Source organism: Dermacentor variabilis, chromosome 7 (genome assembly GCF_050947875.1).
Source record: "Dermacentor variabilis isolate Ectoservices chromosome 7, ASM5094787v1, whole genome shotgun sequence".
NCBI classification, from domain to species: domain Eukaryota; kingdom Metazoa; phylum Arthropoda; class Arachnida; order Ixodida; family Ixodidae; genus Dermacentor; species Dermacentor variabilis.
The window spans coordinates 44346670-44364904 of NC_134574.1; the positions used below are offsets into that span (position 1 = coordinate 44346670).

At 44.7% G+C, this 18235-nt stretch overlaps 1 protein-coding gene across 1 annotated transcript in view; it reads right to left on the minus strand.

Annotated features, from left to right (window-relative positions):
• LOC142588607 (ATP-binding cassette sub-family C member 3-like) overlaps window positions 1-18235 on the minus strand; it is a 97392-nt gene that overhangs the window by 39134 nt on the left and 40023 nt on the right. Inside the window, exons 3-8 of the mRNA XM_075700442.1 lie at window positions 11492-11668; window positions 9217-9384; window positions 8628-8809; window positions 6863-6938; window positions 3533-3728; window positions 2593-2903 (exon numbers count right to left, since the gene is read on the minus strand). Coding sequence (XP_075556557.1) covers window positions 2593-2903; window positions 3533-3728; window positions 6863-6938; window positions 8628-8809; window positions 9217-9384; window positions 11492-11668 — 1110 coding nt within the window. The remainder of the gene's footprint in view (window positions 1-2592; window positions 2904-3532; window positions 3729-6862; window positions 6939-8627; window positions 8810-9216; window positions 9385-11491; window positions 11669-18235) is intronic.

Here is an 18235-nt window from a genome sequence, read left to right on the forward strand (position 1 = left end):
TAAAAGCTCCGTAGCGTTGCGGCTGTTGCGGATACCCGATTTCGGAGCAACTGCTATTATAGCACGTATTAGCAATTGTTCCGACTTCGAATATCCGCAATAAGGCGAAATGCTACACAGGTTTACGTTCGCAGTCAAGGGACAGTAATATTTTTACCATTTGGTAAGATCAGTCATCATACACACAACATGGAAGTTCTCTTCACTGCTCAGCCGTAATAAGTGAACAGATGAATGAGCTAGGGTTTAATTGCGGGTCAGAAGGGCGGCTTATTGGGCCAGGTTGTACAGCTGCTTTTCGTCATATTATAGTAGCAGTAGCAAGAATGAAAACCATAAGAAACGTTTTTTTCTTATGTTGACATAGGATAAGGCGCCAGATGAGTGCCCGCTAGGAGCACTAGGTCAATAAGGGAAGTCGACAAAAACGCGCCTCTGGGCAATATTTACATTGGCCAGAGAACTGCGCATCACGAAATGAACGGTATGTTTTTCGTTGAGTGCAACTTCTCCTGCTCTCTGATAAGCGCTCAAGAAAACAAGAATGCAGGCCCGTCCCAGCATACTTCCTTTTTTCCCTACAATTTGACGTATTTTCACACTGACGCACCCGCTCACTTCAGCTTTTCTCTGTTTAGACAAGACAACCCACGCAAGCAAGTACGACACTTGTAGCACTTTTTGCTCTGCCTCCTTGTCATAGCGCCCATTTAAAATATACAAAAAATATGCATGCCTTATACCGGCTATCCATGGTAGTTTTTAGACGCGTGATGGCGCATATGCGTAAGAGTACCCTTTCCTCGCATATTATACGGCCCCCTCAAAGGTTGTCTAGCAGCATATTAAGGTATTTGACGCAGTTAGCCCTGATAAATCACTTAAAATGCTGTTGTTAAGTGTTTTTATGAATAATGGTATAGCTAAGCTAGCGTAAGAATTTAATCCTGATATCTTTTGATGCTTTATTACTGCGCTTACAGCTGGCAGATGCTTAGTCCTGTAGCTAAGACAGCAAACTTATTTACCACAAACTTGGGATCATCGCCGTGTAAGCTCTCGAACGAAGTAGCAGCGAGCGCCTATTGTTATGCAACACTGACGGTACTTTAGAGGCGCGCCTTCGGACGAAGCGACATCCTCAACCAATCTCGACCCAATCAATGACGTCTTGGCATGCTTGCCTTTCCGTAATGTTTTTTTTTCAAGCGAAGCTTGCATTCGCTCACAAGTTTTGGTTGAGACATGATCACGACAAAACCCAATTATTCCGCGATCAGAGCAGCTGCGGCAAAGGGCGGTTTAATGAGTTAACAGCTGCGCCAGCGCCGGAGCGTGAGCCATTAGCAACCATTCCAGCGCGTGCTCACGCCACGCGCGCAACCAATAAGAGCCAATTCGCTTCAGCCGGGAAGGGAAAGGGCAGGAGAGAGGTTCGCGCGCGCTGCACCAGTTTCGTTTCCGGTCAGTTCACTCTCAAAAAACGAATGGGATGGTCGTGCGTTGTGCATTCCGCCGAGTAACGGGCAGCGTTCGACGAGCGGCGGCGAGAATTTGCCCATGAAAGCGCTCGCCATCGCCGCGCTGACCCAGCCGTCGTAGCCGCCCGAGCCCAGGAAAACCGATAGCAACGAGAAGATCCCGAGCTGAGGTAGCGGCAGGTCTAAGCAATCCCGCACTGTCACCTGCGCGTTGCTTAACCTTGGCGAAGGTCAGGTGCACGCAGAACAAGCTTTGCTTACCGAAGCAAGGTTGACACCCACTTTCCGGTAGTAGTAATTTTTTTTTCTGGCTCCCTCTCCTCCACGAGCAGATAAACTGAAATCCTCGCCTTCGAAAAATAAGGAGGAACAAATCGAGACCCTAATCAGTATAATGTTTATTTTACCATCAGCGTAAGCACCACGATTGAATTCGTGCACTTGAGCGACCTCAAAATTGCAGCCAGTATTGTTTGTTACAAATGGTAGAATCCAATGTCCAGTACTATATATATATATATATATATATATATATATATATATATATATATATATATATATATATATATATATGTGTGTGTGTGTGTGTGTGTGTGGTGTGTGTGTGTGTGTGTGTGTCATTACACAAAATGCTTATATCTATCGTTTCCTAAACCGAAAGCTGCCGCAAGCGTTACGTTGTTGAGCGCTACCCTCAACAGAACAAACCGAGCGGCAGCTATCGAGTTTTCTGTCGTGAAGTGCCGTTTCAGCCCGATTTTTCACATGGCTTCACATGGCTTCATTTTTTTCACATGGCTTCAACTTATTCTCAGAATAGTTTAGCTTCAGATTAGGACAAAGTTCAAAAGCCGCGATATGGCTGGACCAGCGATCTCAATCATTTTTAATGCAACAGCACAACCAGTCTAGCGCAACAATGTTTACTGTACCATCAGCGAAAGCAATTAATAAAGTTTTTCATCCATCCATCCATCAGCGAAAGCAACATTGCGAGTAGCCATTAAAATGAGTAGCCTGTATAGCGTTAGCATCAATGGGATCATCTTTCCTTTATCTCCTTAATATTATAGTTCGCGGAAGCAAAACTACAACTAAAATGGCACATTACCATTGCGAATAAGTAGAATGTGACAGCCAAAGCTGCCAGAACTGCTGCCGTTGGCACTTGGAGTCCTGTCACGATGATCCTGGCGATCCCTGCAGTGAGCGACTGCAGCAGCTGCTTGCAGCCCATAAAAAGACGCGAGTCGATGGCGTCCAGTTCAGTGGAAAGGCGGTTGAGCACACGGCCTCTTGGGGTGGCATCGAAGAAGACCACAGGACAGCCTAGGACGCTCCGGGTCATCGCTTTGTACAGGCGGTTGGACAGGTTGCGTTGGCTCACAGCGAGTGTGAAGGCCCCCAGACAACCAAAGAGCACTAAGATGATTTCAGAAAAGCGAAATTTATTACTTACAGCAATATAACGCTTAGAACCCCAAATGAATTAAACAAGGTTCCAATCTGCTCCCAGGAACGCGTTATGTGAAGACACTTTTCAATCGCCGCTGCAGCTCAGTGTTTCTTGCAATCAGAAGCTTCGCACGAGGTTGAGATTTCAATTTTTGGCCGCGTTTGGATGGGCATGAAATGCGAAAACGCTTGCGTATGAAGTATATAAAGTTGGACGTTTAATAACACCAGGTGGTTGAAGCTATCATTGTACTACATCACTACTTCACTCATAGCCCCATCAGGCTATTGAAGGCGCACGCAATACTAAGAGTGTAGGTTCGGCGTCCACTAGCGGCAAGTTGCTTTACGCGCACTTTAATTTCCTTTACCTTTTCGCCAGTGCTCTTCGAAGAGAGAAAAAAAATGAATTTTTTCCAAATTTTGCTAGCTTCATTAACGGTTGGCTTCGCATGGTTCTGACACAAACACTGTAATTTTCGGTTCCCTTTATTCTCTTTAAATAAAGTAGGACGGACAGAGCGGCAATACATGACAGGTCAAGCTATACAACGTTCTGTGAATGATTATGCGGTACACAGTGAACATGAACTCACCATCGCAAATGCATATAGCTATCAGTCCTCCGACCCATACGGACGTACTCCATTGCGAAGTGCTTGCATCTGTCCACTGCTTCATCCAGACCAAATATGCTCCCACGGCGCATGCTCGTAGCAGGAAACTCGAGCAGCAGAAAGCCAGCGAGGGTCCGCATATCCGCACATAAGATAAAAGTAGGTCTGTGTTTCTCTGCAAGGCAAACAATACCCTTTAGTCAGCATTCTTGGGGCATTTTTAGAGCCCAGCTTTCTTTGCCTACCCCTTCGGGACGTAGATGCATGTTCATATTTCTCGACGTGTAGTTAACGCATTAAATCACGAAATAGACGAATTCAATTGATACCTATCGGTACCCGCACTGCACAGGTGTCGGTGGCCACCTTCCTTCTCTGCGCAAGTACGCCTTCAAACAACAAGCGTTACCGAACTGTCGTCACTTCATCAAATGTCCAGGTGCTTGGGGTGGTTGTTCTATTTGTTCCATGCTGAATAAACAGCACCTTTCCGCAAACTATATTTAAATAAACTGGCCAATCCCGCAGGTTGTGTAAACCACCGTCACGTCCTTTAAATAGTTACGTGGTCGCGCAAACGCGACGTGGGAACGTTTGGATAAGTGACCACACAAAACACATTCTGCGGCTGTGTGGCGTTCGCAATTGTCGCATGGAACAGAAGCGCATTATGAAGGTAAGGAACAGAGGTTCTACCGCGAGGGCACGCATTCGGTGTGCAGCGAAAGGCGCCGCATAGCACGAACAGCTAATACATGCGCGTTACAAACCTAACGACACAAGACTTCCGCGATGCGGTGAGAATGCGAATACTTCGTCGTGAAATTGGAAGTAATGAAAAAGGTAACGGCGTTAAAAGCAGGACCTACACGAGCGCAGAGGAGCGTTTATGCTGTATCTGTCTACTATCGTTTTGGTCCTATATTTGGAGCCGCTACTATCGAGTTCCGAAATGCCCCAACTAACCCAATTCAACGCACTACTGCAGGTCGTTTCACTTGAGGTCTGAAATAAAAGGAAATTGCACGTGTAATGTGCCTCTTTCTGTAAAATTTATTGGACGCTTTTCAGTAAGCCTTAGCTTAACAATAACTAGGACAGGTTCATTCGATCAGCCGTCTGTTTCGTTCGCCACGACATTGCAGTCGTCACAGCAAGTCATGAACCGCAAATGGCGTGAGGATGTCCGCGTTAAGGGCGGCTATAAGTGCCCAGGTTTAAAATGACTTTGATGAGCCACGAGTCCCAAGCGGCAACAGCACTTGCGCTTGTGTCATAGAATTGTGTAAACTGTCTCTAAATGCTGAGGGCCAACGTAGTCATACTATAATTTGGCCACGTTATTAAGGTACGCACACAATATCATCAACTGCCACGAGAAACCAACCTAAATCATAACCTGCGTTCAAACAGTTTCAAATAGGAGTTAGCGCCATTCAGCAATTCGAAGATCAATTTGTTTGCAGGACCTTAATCCAAGCCCTTGTAGCACTCACCTAGCACCATTTCTTCTCTATTTCTCAAATGTGCACATAATTCTCTAACGATGATCACAGGGTAGTGTCATCACGTGTAACCCACGACAAACTGCGTTTTCATGAACTCCTCTATATGACACTTGGGCATGGAGATATATACACAGTGGATATCACAATTCTGTCTCTCGATTGTACAGCACAGACATCCCCACAGCCGGCGTCACTGTCCTCTCACCAGTCAAGGGCGTATTGCTGTACATACATTCCATCGTGCGCGTGTATGGCAACGCCTCCTGTTCGTGAGTACATGTTCTGTTCATAAACGATTCCAGTATACCTGTCGACTTGAAGCAATCCATCTTGATTTACTTATTTCATTGATTATTATATATTTGACGTTTTAATAGCGCCGGCATGCTTGAAGCCTAAGTCATCTCCGCCAAAGGTCGTCCTGGTATTTCACTGTCTCCGAGATCAGCGCACCTAGTTTTTTCACACAGAGATCAAGAATACGCGGAACCCTAGCCATAAATTGTTTCGCTGTGATATTCACTAGTTCAGTATCTTAGGCCCCTAAAAGCTTTATGTCTGATTTGTCTCATGCGAATATAGCAGCTTTCAGTGGTTCCAGTTGGCATTTGTCATTCCTATATAGCACGTTGTACATCTTGTGAGCGCTTGAAACCCTAGGCTTCTCAAAACTATTAACAGGTTAGGCTCTGTAGGATTTGGAGCCGGGCTCGAAGGACGATCGGAGGAACTTGGGGTGACAGGACTAGGCGAGCAGGATTTATTTACAGTATTTACATTGTAAACATCAGATACATTTACACAGTTTAGCGTGACTCCCAAATGGAGCCCGCAAGAGTAAGCATACAGCAAACGAGCACACAGGTCACGGGAACATTGACGAGCGCAGAGCACGACGACGAGCTCACACTAACAGCCGAAAACAGCCGTTTTTAAACACTTTGTGTTCCCTAGATCCCTAGGTGAAGCGAAACGTTCGAGGTCATCGTAAACAGGCCGCCTCTCTGCGGGACGTTTTACAAACACACACACGCACCCACAGGTTTCAGTGCCCCCCTCCGCAGGCAGATGACCTTTGCAGCGCAGTCGTCGAGGTGTCCATATTCCTGCGTCCCCGTAGCCAGCTGGTCCCACCCGACCCCAGCCGACGCCTCTAATTTCCGGAGCGGACCTCGCACAGTAGCCTCCGCCGCGGTCCATTGTCTGGTGTCTCGAAAAGCGCGTGGGGAGGTTCTCGCCTCGAGAACTCCCCTGAGCTGACCCCCGTCATGTGGCTGCCGGTTGTCCGCAGTTGTCTGAAGTAAGTTGATGGTTGGTTACCGCTGTCCTCGCTGGTTCTCTGAAGGGCGCCACTACCGCGGGTGGACCGAAACACATGCAGCGGGCTGAAATAACTTGCACAATGCCCCCTCAGCGGGCCATTCCAAACAGCTCACGTGCCATCCCGCTAAGCTTCCCAGATCTTATGTTAAACATGTTTTGTTACTGAGCTTTCTTCATTCAGTAATGAATACCCTTAGATTTTGTGATCGTTTACACCGCCTTTAGAGCTTCAGCGAAGAAGCGTATCGTTTATCTTCAAAATAATTTAAGAGAACGGAATAAAGGCCTTTTATTTTGCTTTCAAGCACGTCAAAGCTGCAAATCGTGAGATCTGTGCTAGTTTCTGGCCTCCAGTAAGTACAACTAAAAACGGGTCTGCGCTAACAGTCTGAACTTAAATATAATAGCACATCAACAACACCAAATAGTCACACTGTCACTCTACAGTTGTGCCATATTGGGTGGGCAATTTACATACCAAGTTTGACGATTCAACTTCATCCTCCGTGACTTTGTGTGCAAGTCCTTTATTCTCATGATTCAGCGGCATTTCTCTGAAAGAAATAATGAAAGTGCAATTCGAATCGCGCAATTCAACGAGACAGTCATCATACGCTATATTCCACTACAGTGAGGCAGCGCATTACGTGGAACTATGATCTTACTGCGACTGTAGTGGTAGTTGGGCTGCTGGTGTTGTGGTAATGTAAGGGAACAGCGCAAAATCTGGTACGGTGGCCGATCAGGCCATTCGTTTATTTGATCGTGTTCCTGCTTCCACCCCCGGAACTAACTGAGTCATTGAGCCATTGTTCTTGTTCTCATCCAGTTTACGTTGAAGAAAAAAAAACTGCACAACACTATTGAGCCTTATTCTTAGCACTTCACGTCTTTAACGAACGCAATTTCAGGGCAAGTTGCGACACCTATACTTGCAGAGAAACGGCACATTGGTGACCGTCGTAGTCGCAGACCAAAAAGTAGGACGAAAATTCAAAGTGTGCTGTTTGTGAATCGAAGGTCGGTCCGGAACTTGGGCGTCCGGTTCACTACCAGTGCACAATGAATGAATCCAACAACTGGTGAGGCAAATGAGCACCGGTGGTTCTATTCAAACAATATGTAAAATGTTGGATGGGAGGGGGGAAGGAGGCGGGGCCTTGGAGGACTGATTCATTGTGATTGGCGCTTATGCTGACAGTGAAAGGCGCCGCTATGTTCCATCACCACTCCTCGGTGCACGCGTAGCCATGCCTGCACGCGAACGACTCTGTCCACTGACCACGCCCCTTGCCCCTCGGCGCATCATCCGTTGCACATGCCTTTCGCATACCGCACGTTCCAGTAAGCTGGAGTTTATGCTGCCACTTCTTCGCATGCAGGCAAACTTGAGGGTGCCTTCAGCAATTGATCGGGCATGGTAAAAGCATTTGCCTACTCCGCGCCTAGACTGCACAGGGACGCCACGAATGTAAACGCTACCAGTACACATTTGCTAATCAGTTCAACAGCACATACACTGAGCCATTAAAATGAAGGAACGCTGATAGTGTGGTGTATAACGTGAACACCTGCGTACCACACGCTCGGAAAACTTGCACTATCCTCCAAGGGACACGAACGATTAAAAAGATATCGTCATGATTTGGCCGGAAGAAAGTACTAAAAGCACTGCCACACGCCGATGGTGGCGGTAGACGAAATAGCTAGGTCTACCAGCAGTTTTCGGCAAAAACAGGCACGCTTACTGTTTGTCTTTTGGTAACTGTTTTTTCGATGGAATGACATCACGTGAATGGCTTGCGGGCAATGCTCGTGAAATGAATTGTTTTCTCAGAGCGCAAGATTCGTCTTGCGTTTAGTATGCATAGCCCACTTTTGTTCCAGTGTTTTCTTTTTTCTTACTTTTAGTTCTCGTTTCCTCGAGCTGCTACGATCTTAGTGGATATCGTTGGCATGCCAATACGCACCTTTACAGAAGCTCGACAATGGTTTAGGATAGAGTGGGCGGGGGGCAACTTTTACGGTAAGCAAAATGCACTGCTGTTTTGTATAATAATATCGAGCATGGTATTGCCAAGGTCTTTCCTCTTTTCATTTTTTTTTTCACGTGGCCAACTACATGGAGAATCCTGAGACGAATTGTCTATTAAACACAAATTTGCATAGCGTCGCACGCAACAACCACAAAGAATAATTTGTGGTTTCATACCAATACTTGCTGTTTAGAGCTTTCCACTTACGTGTCATTCCCATACGTTCTCCTGTCTTTTATTTTATCACCACAGCAAATCATCTTGGGGCACCTCGGGTCGTTCATTAGTTGCTTCACACTCTCAAAAGTCGTAATTTGTCTGTCAGCCACCAGTAATATCCTATCCATCTGCTCAAGGTACTGAGTCTGCGTGCATACTATGAGTCTCGTCTGAAAACACCAAAACGACAAGGTTACGCTAGTAGTCGTCTTCAAGACAAAGGAAACACACTGTTACTAAAGAGCAACAAACACACACCTCTACTTTCAAGTACGTCCACGCCAAAAATACAGGCCAGCAAAAGGTCACAGTGCCCCAACGGTAAAATGGAAGTGTCGTATCCTTTACCAGATATTAGCCCGGCATTAACATAAGATATAACGTAAGTGCGCTAATATTCAGACAACGTTCCTTGATGCATTTTCACTTATTGGTGCTGTGCGTCACAAGAGCACCTCAAAGTAAATTTGTGCTGTGTGCGTCGCGCGAAGTAAACCTTGACTACGTGCTCGCAGTTTGCGTTTTCTTTCGTTGTCTCAGATTCTCTAGCATAATGATCTTATGTTGAGGAGAGCACCTTTTTCCGAAGCATTCCATGCCTGCCAATCACTCTGTCAAAAACCTTCGAGGCCACATGCACGTCCAGAGCGCTCAGTGTGTCGTCGAGCAGGTACACGCTGCTGTCACTGTAGACCGCTCGGGCGAGGGCGATCCTCTGCTTCTGTCCACCACTCAGCGTTGCACCCTGGCAATCGGGCGAGTGACAAAAAAAGAAATATGCTGCTATTTAATGTCTGAAACAAACTAAGCTAACGCAGAAGTTGATGCCACTGAATATCTCATAGGAAAAGCGAAAGTAGGCACTAGCACATGCCCAAGCAGATGGCATATAAATTTATGTTACCCACGAAGGAAGAGTACACAATAAAAGCATAGACCGGAAGGGGAGAAAATGTCTACTGGCGAAGTAACGCGACACAGCCCCACCGCTTTAGACAGCAGCTAAACCTGCAGGCGACAAAAAACTATCGCGCGTAAGCACATGCGTATAACGGAGTTAGCATTCGGCAGCGATCGCGCTTGCCAGCACGTAGAAACGCATTTTGAAAATATGTGTTTGCGTTAAACGGCAGAAAGAGCCACAAATTATGAATTCGGTCATTTAAAGTAATGGTTCCCCTAAACGCATATGTTTGTTATGGCGAGGACATTCATGTAGCCTTTGTTGTTTCCTTGGGCATTCGCGTAGAGAACAGATCTAGCAACCGACACGTCTTCAGGATTAATGCTGTTATACGCCGACGGGATATATTAAATATAATGAACAGATGGGCGATTTGACATGGGTTCATTCTAGAAACGGCGCCTAAGAAAAACATAGACACGAAGTGACATGGTAACCCAAGCACCGAATAAGTGTCCGCTGTCCTGCGTTGAGACACGTCAGGTAATGACGTAGTTTCCGTGAGAACAAAGTCTCTTGGAGAAATGGAGAAAAAGCTACGTCTACTGCAAACATAAACGAAACCCTTTATTTACTCAAGTGAATTTGAAAATGCAGCATACATCGACATGGCTACCTGGCCGCACAACATATCGCCCACGCTTTGGGATTGCGGCCTCATAGCCCTAAAGGAAAGCGAAAAATTCTAAACAATGCAAACCACTGTAATGGCCACCGCTTTGTAATGATAAGTTCTGAGCAACACTTGCAGCCGAAGGCAAAAAAAGGCACAGAAGGGACAGGAGGTGGTGCTGGCTTGCAACTACTTCCTCCTTTCGCTGCAGAAATAGAAGATAACTTGTCGCAGGTGCAATCAATAGCATTTGCATCGCGAGGACGGTCAGTTATTGCATCACGTGGGCGGCTGCCGACTCCGCGACGTTTTTTCCAGTACAAGCGTTCAGATCCAACTCTGCTTGACAGAACTGAGCAGGCTTGAGTAATGTCTGTTCGTAATATTTGGTTGTAAGTCGCCTAAGAATTCACGCTCTCTTTCGCGAGGACACCTTCACGCTGACTGAGTACACCAGAAATGAGCGAGTAAGCTAAAGTTTATGTATAAATTGAATAATAAGTTTTATTCAATACGTGTTCCATTCCAGAATTCACTATTCTAACTTCTAGATCATTTGTTTCTCTTTAGATTGTGTAAGTGACAACAACGTTTCTCACAGACAAATCCACTTGTCATAACGTTGGCTCCCGCTTTTACCTTAATCTCGTTTTGAACAACGTTTGTGGCATTCTACAGCACGAAAAATTAGTGCTAGGGGAGTTTCTTGGCAAATTATTACGCTGAAAGAAAACTACTGTTGCACAAACGCACCACTAGCAGATCCAGTGCACTGTGAAGGTCCGTTCTGCTGGAGAGTTTTCAGCCAGTAAATAGGTTTACCTCGCCTTAGGCAGCCTGAAACTTGTTGTGATTAAGGCAAACCAATTATTTATTCCTCTAATATAGCCATATTTAGATGCCTATAAAGAACTTTAGGGTGGGATACCACACGTAAGTCCCTAAAGGAACATAATACTCTTAAATGTACATATACATTCAATACATTCATTGTCAAGGCATTCCAGAACGAGATTCTTTCTTTCTTTTCGTTTACAAGCTCTTTAGTTAGCCCAGCGTCGACTTGTTATTGACAATACATACATCAAATAAGGAATATTAGCCTTTTTTGCGCAAACAAAATGCAGTATATTCCATACTTGATTTTCGAAAGTTGTTGTCTTAGAATGCTTGGCTCCGTTCAAAAATATTGCTATTAGAACACATCTAGTCATGATGAATATTTGTAGCTTCTATATGTCGGCACTTAAGTTTAGACACAACCGTGAACCGCACCTTTTGTCCAACCTCCGTGAGGTCTCCGGCAGGAAATCCAGCAATATCTTTCAGCAGCTCGCAAGCAGACAGCACCCGTTCGTAGAGGAGCAAGTCTAAATCTCTTCCGAACAAGATGTTGTCCCTGATGGACATGTTGTAGATGCACGCGCTCTGTGGTACGCATGCTATGGTGCCCTGTAACAAAATAATTGATGGTGAATACGAGCCGTACAGAAGTCGTTCAACTGCAATGGCTGACAAGTGTGATGACCACTCAATCACACACACAAAAAAAATCACACTGTTCAACGATAAATTCATTCTCGTTTTTTTTTTCTTTCGTCGAGCAGGTCAACGTTAATGTGCAGAAGCGGTATAAACGCAAAAATATTTTTAACTGGAGTTTCTAAATAGAACAATAATGAACTGAAGAGCGTGATGCCGTGAGAACCAGATTCAATTTCCTGAGGATGAGGAGAAGTGGTGAAATCTACCAACACAGGAAGAGAACGGACCCGGTACTAATTGTGATGAAAAAAACACTCACCCATGAAAACAACAGTTATAGTGCAACTGCGTCGCAAATAGCTACGGAGTGCTGTTCGAGCTACAGCTGAGGAGCACCAGCAGGCGCTTTCCACCTTGCATGTGATGCCTGATAGATCTTCAGATGTCGAAAGAAAAGCACTGTAAGCTCTCCACACCACTACGGCCGTCATTGTTGAGCTATGGCTAAGGCTCAGCCGGAAACCACCGCACTTAAAAGAAAGCGTAGACCCCTAATGACATTTTTTTTAGTAATCGCATATGGGGATAAACTTTTATCTGCACCTTTTTCCTAAAACCCCATTCTCTTTCTCCTTCTTTGCTGATGGTACTTGCAAAGGAGCAGGACGTACCCGTATGGAAAAAAAATAAAATAAATTACGGCAGAACTCATCTTACAATGACTGTCGACGCTGATGCGATTAGCATTCGAACATAGTTAAGACGCACGGTGATCCCGAAGCCCCGTTTATTTGCCATATGTAGTGGCCATTCGGAGACTTTCGTTGTTTCAGGTATACGCGGCCTACTCTGCTATATTTCAGTGGGAATGGAAGCACTGCAGCCGCCAACATGCTTCAAACACATTTTCGTTTTTGGATGCAGATATTCATCGGATTCGCTGCGTGGGAGAACCTGATCGACGTCGCCCATGCGCAGGTGCTGGCTGTTCCGGCAGCAAAGGTTGGAGGTACCAGCTCGCCCGACCGGTCGACTGAGGACCCGTTCCACTGTGAGGCCACTGAAGCCTTCCTTCATGCCAGCGAACCATGCCTCACCGAAGCGCTGTCATTTCCGGCTGCCAAATCGACAGACGCATCAACGCCGGCACGCTTCAAAAGTAGCTGGAATGGCAGGCGCCACTTCAGTGGGAATGGAAGCACTGCAGCCGCCAACATACTTCAAACACATTTTCGTTTTTGGATGCAGGTGAGAACAGCACCTCAACTTTATTGTAAAAAGTCAAACAATGTTTGGCTGCTAGTGCTTCCAGGCCCACAAGTATTGTTCCAATTAGCATGTGAATGTGTTCTTGTTTCCAAGTTGTTATTTATGTCCGGCAACGTAGAGCTAAACCCTGGGCCCCCTAAAGAAGATCCTAGCCTGTTTAACAAGGAGTTGCTACAGCTAGTTAAATCGCTACACGACAAATTTGATTCTAAACACGAAGAAGTAATGACTGCCTTGAGTGAAGTCAAAGAGGCTCAATATTCAATGGAGCAACGAATAGCCGATATCGACAACAGGCTCTCGGCAGTTGAACAATGCATTCGAACATCTGAAGGCCAACAGGGTGGAAGCCTCGGGTCGCAAGTGGTCGTATTGAACCAACGGCTCAACGAGTTTGAAGACCGTTCACGTCGCGAAAACTTAATATTTCATGGGGTAGCAGATAGCGCTGCGGAAACTTGGGCGCAGTCAGAAGAAAAAATTTGCTCGGTTTTAAATTCAGCATTAGGCATGAACCTAAATAAAAGTGATGACCGCATTTCCAGAGCACACAGACTTGGCCGTTTTATCCCCAACAAGTCCAGGCCAATTATTGTCAGATTTTTATCGTCTAAGCTAAGGGAAACGATTCTTTCTTCTAAAAGTAAGCTAAAGACAACTGGTGCTTCCGTAAGTGAAGATTTTTGTAAGGCAACTAGAGCGGTCAGAACTAAACTGTACGACTTTGGCAAAGAAAGCGGTCAATTTTTCACGGTGAAATACAACAAACTATATATCAACAAAAAATGTTATATTTACTCTCCTGATAACGACAGTGTCTGTGAACTTCAATTGGGCAATGTTCCCTGCACTGTTGAATTATCGTCCACTGCTACTAATCACCATTCTGACGCGTCTTTTTCTTAACAGACATTAGGCACCGGCCACGCAGCCAACCTTGTCGTGATTTCTCTTTTTTATTATCGAATGTGCGAAGTGCAGTTAATAAACGTGACGCTCTAGCATCTATTTTCGATTCATGTGCCGCTGACGTGGTTGTATTGACGGAGACTTGGTTGACCGATAAAATTCTTAGCGAAGAGCTGTTCCACTGTGACAAGAATTACGTTGTTCACCGTCATGACCGCAACCTAAAATCAGGCGGTGGTGTTTTAATTGCCGTCGCCGACAATATAGTGTCTTATAGGATTCCACTTGCGTCGTCTTTAGAATTGGTTTGTGTGCGTATTGTCATAAACCACCAAAACACATTGCTTTGTGCGTGTTATCGGCCGCCAAGCGCACCATCTACTTTTTGCGATGAACTGCATGACACTTTGAATTTTCTTGTCTCAAAATTTCCACATTCGCCGTTATTCCTTTTAGGCGATTTTAATTTCCCCAGAATAAGGTGGACTTCGGTATCGCCATTTGTTGTCGGTACGTCCACAGAAAGTCAATCTTTCCTTAACTTGTGCCTGAACTTTAATCTTACGCAACTTGTTTCTACGCCAACTAGAGCTGGCACTACTTCATCTAACACTCTAGACTTGATCCTTGTCACTGAACCAAACTTAGTACATTCTTTAACTTGTTTCCCAGGACTAAGCGATCACTGTTTTTTGCATTTTTTTGTAACAGGCCCCGTTAGATGTGAGAAGAACAATGCAAAATTTATTAGAGATTATGCGAGCGGGGATTACACTGCAATTAATAATGAGCTTGCAGTATTCATTGATGGCTGTATACCAGAATTTTTCAGCCGTACCGTGGAAGAAAACTGGAACTTGTTTAAAAACAAAGCCACGTCCCTTGTCGCTAAATATGTGCCATTGCGCAGACTTTCCGGAAAGAAACGCTCTCCCTGGTTTTCCACGAAACTAACAAGACTGTCAAACAAGAAAAAACGCCTTTTCCGTATTGCAAAACGCAGTCGAACATCTACTCGTTGGAGTGATTATTCTAGTGCGCTGCATGCTTATCGTACCGCATTAAAAGAAGCGAAGGATGTTTTTTTTAATACCTATCTACCGTCACTCCTTTCTACAAATCCGTCAAAATTTTGGAGCACTGTTCAAATAAACAAGAAAAATATCATATCTCTTACAGATACGAATGGTAACACCATGAGCAATGCAGAATGTTGCAATGTCCTAAATGAAACTTTCGCGAAATCTTTTTCCATTTGCTGTGTTGATACAGTGCCGCACATGCGCAAAGAAGATTTTTTTCCCATGGATCCACTTGTTGTCAATTTTGCGGGGATTTTGAAGTTAATTGAAGATTTAAAACTATCGTCTTCCTGTGGTGCCGACGAAATTAATTCTAAATTTTTGAGGAATACTGCTGTCTACTCCTCTATATTTTTTATGTATCTTTTCACCCAATCTATCGAGTGCTCAGCTTTGCCCGCAGACTGGAAGGTGGGGAAGGTGGTCCCTCTGTTTAAATCAGGTAACCCGCATTCTCCTCTCAATTACAGACCCATTTCACTTACCAGCGTGCCTTGCAAAATCCTTGAACACGTAATATTTTCCAATCTTGTCTCATTTCTTGAATCCAACTCTTTCTTCACTTTATCTCAGCATGGCTTTCGCAAACACTACTCCTGCGAAACACAACTAGTATCGTTTATACATAACATTTCTTCCTCTTTAGACAAAGGCCAAGTCATTGACTGTATCTTTCTAGATTTTGCGAAAGCGTTTGACAAGGTGTGTCATCACTTACTGCTTCTTAAACTTAGTACTCTTAATATTGACCCTAATATTCTGAAATGGATAGCATGTTTTCTCAACAACCGTACCCAGTTTGTAACAGCTAACAATTCCAAATCCCCGCGCTGCGCCGTGAAGTCAGGTGTTCCTCAAGGCTCCGTCTTGGGACCGTTATTATTACTAATTTATATAAACGACTTACCTGCCGTAGTTAATAGTTCTATTAAACTTTTTGCCGACGATTGCGTTCTGTACCGTGAAATAACTAATCAGCATGATAACTTTATGCTTCAGAAAGATCTAGATAACATTTCAAGGTGGTGCTCACAATGGCTAATGTTCTTAAATCCGACTAAATGCAAAATTATGTCTGTCTCACGTCGCTCGAACTCACCAACTCCTTTCGGCTATATTATCAACGAAACCAACCTTGAGCACGTGAATTCGTATAAATATCTTGGAATCCAGCTAAATAGTAATCTTTCATGGCATGCGCACATCGAACATATCACGAACAATGCAAACAGATCTCTTGGCTACGTTCGCAGGAATTTCTCAAAAGCCCCACCCCATTTGAAGTTACTGCTCTATAAAACACTAATTAGACCGAAGCTAGAATACGCGTCATCTGTCTGGGACCCTGGTCAAAAAACACTAACAGATACCATTGAGTCAGTTCAGAACAGGTCAGCACGATTCATCCTTTCTAATTATTCCCGCACATCTAGCGTTTCTTTAATGAAGTCGAACCTTGGCCTTATTAACTTGCACATTCGAAGAAAAATTTCCCGTCTCTGCCTTTTTCAAAAAATCTTTTACCAACACAGCTCGCTTAAACAAGACTTAATTTCAGAGCCTTCGTACATGTCGTCGCGTCTTGATCATCGGTTTAAAGTGTTCATTCCTTTCTGTCGCACAAATGTTTTCTCTGACTCATTTCTGCCGAAAACCAGTGCCGAGTGGAACCGCCTTCCCCCCTCCATCGCCTGCATCGAGGAGGCATCATCTTTCAAGACTGCAATAACTGATTATCTTTGGAATTTATCACCTTAATACTAATTGTTTGAGCATGTATTTTTATTATTATTGTACCCACCCCCCTCTGTAACGCCCTTTTGGGCCCTGAGGGTACTGTAAATAAATAAATAAATAAATTTGCCCTTTGCTTTGAAACTGGCTTGCCACGGTCACCCATCAGTATGGTGGCATCAGGATGACTGCATGACACCAGCGTAGCGACGACGATTGCGTCGATGGAGCGACAAAGACGACATAACAACGACAACATCATGACAATGCGATGTTCATTCTGAGCTATGACGATGGTATCACGATGGCAGCTTGACGACGACAATATGACGACAATGAGATAACGAAGCGTGTGTGACGACGACTGAAGGCCGACAAACGGATGAGGACGCTGGAATCACGACAATGACACGACTATGATTGCGGACGACGAGTGTCTGACAGCGGCTGCAAGATGACCCAGCGACAACGCAATGATGAAGAAGCAATGACGTCCATGAATCGACGAAGGCTGTATGACCATGGTATGACGACAAGCGGATGACGTTACTGAGGAAACGAAGATGGTAAAACGACAGCACGATGACGGCAGCATAAATACAATGGTACAGCGACGATTGTTTATCAAAGACAAGAAGAGATTCAGATTTCCAAGTTAGAATGACGAAGACTCAATGACAGGGACTGCGTCAAAGCGACAGCATGACAACAAATGCATGATCATGACTATACGACAAAGATGGCATGGCAACGGTATGATGATATTTGGATGACGACGAGTGTCTGACGACAGCGGCGTGACCAATACGGCTTTACAAGCGCCGGATGATGACGCTGGATTGACCTCAATGGCACGACTATGATAGCATGACGATAAAGGTCAGAGAACACATGAGTGATAGTGACTCTGTGATGACGACGACAGGAAAAGAGCGACATAATCATTCACGGTAAACTTAAAATATTCTGGAACACACTTTCAGCACGGTGCACTAGCGAAGATTCCTCTAACTACATCCGATGGACCCCCTGTTCCTCCTGAATACTAATCCGCTGTTATGGGCGCTTACTTTAGTTATGGTGTTACTCGGGAATCCCCCCTGGCCACTACTTCCCTACCACATTAAAGTTTTGTCCGCATTGAGTCTGTGCTAATTACCGCTGAAGGAATTATGAACCTTATCAATGAGCTTAAGGTATCCAGCGCCCCGAATCCTACTCACCTTCCATCAAAGACACTGAAAAGTACTAACCTAATTTACAGAAAAATTTTAAAATTTGATTTTACGCAATCAATTTCTGATACTTATATTCCTAAGTACCAGAAAGAGTAAAGTTGTTCCTGTTTTCAAATCTTAAATTGTCGCCCAATTATCGCTTAACTGCATCGCTTGCGAACCGTCAGTTCGGATTACATATTCACATGTTGCGTCCCACTTCAAAAAAGCTCATCTTTCTTTTTCAAACAATAGGGATTCCGGTCCAGTGCTGCACAAATGTTTCAATTTAGAACCGATCTTGACGTAATCTAGATTCTTCC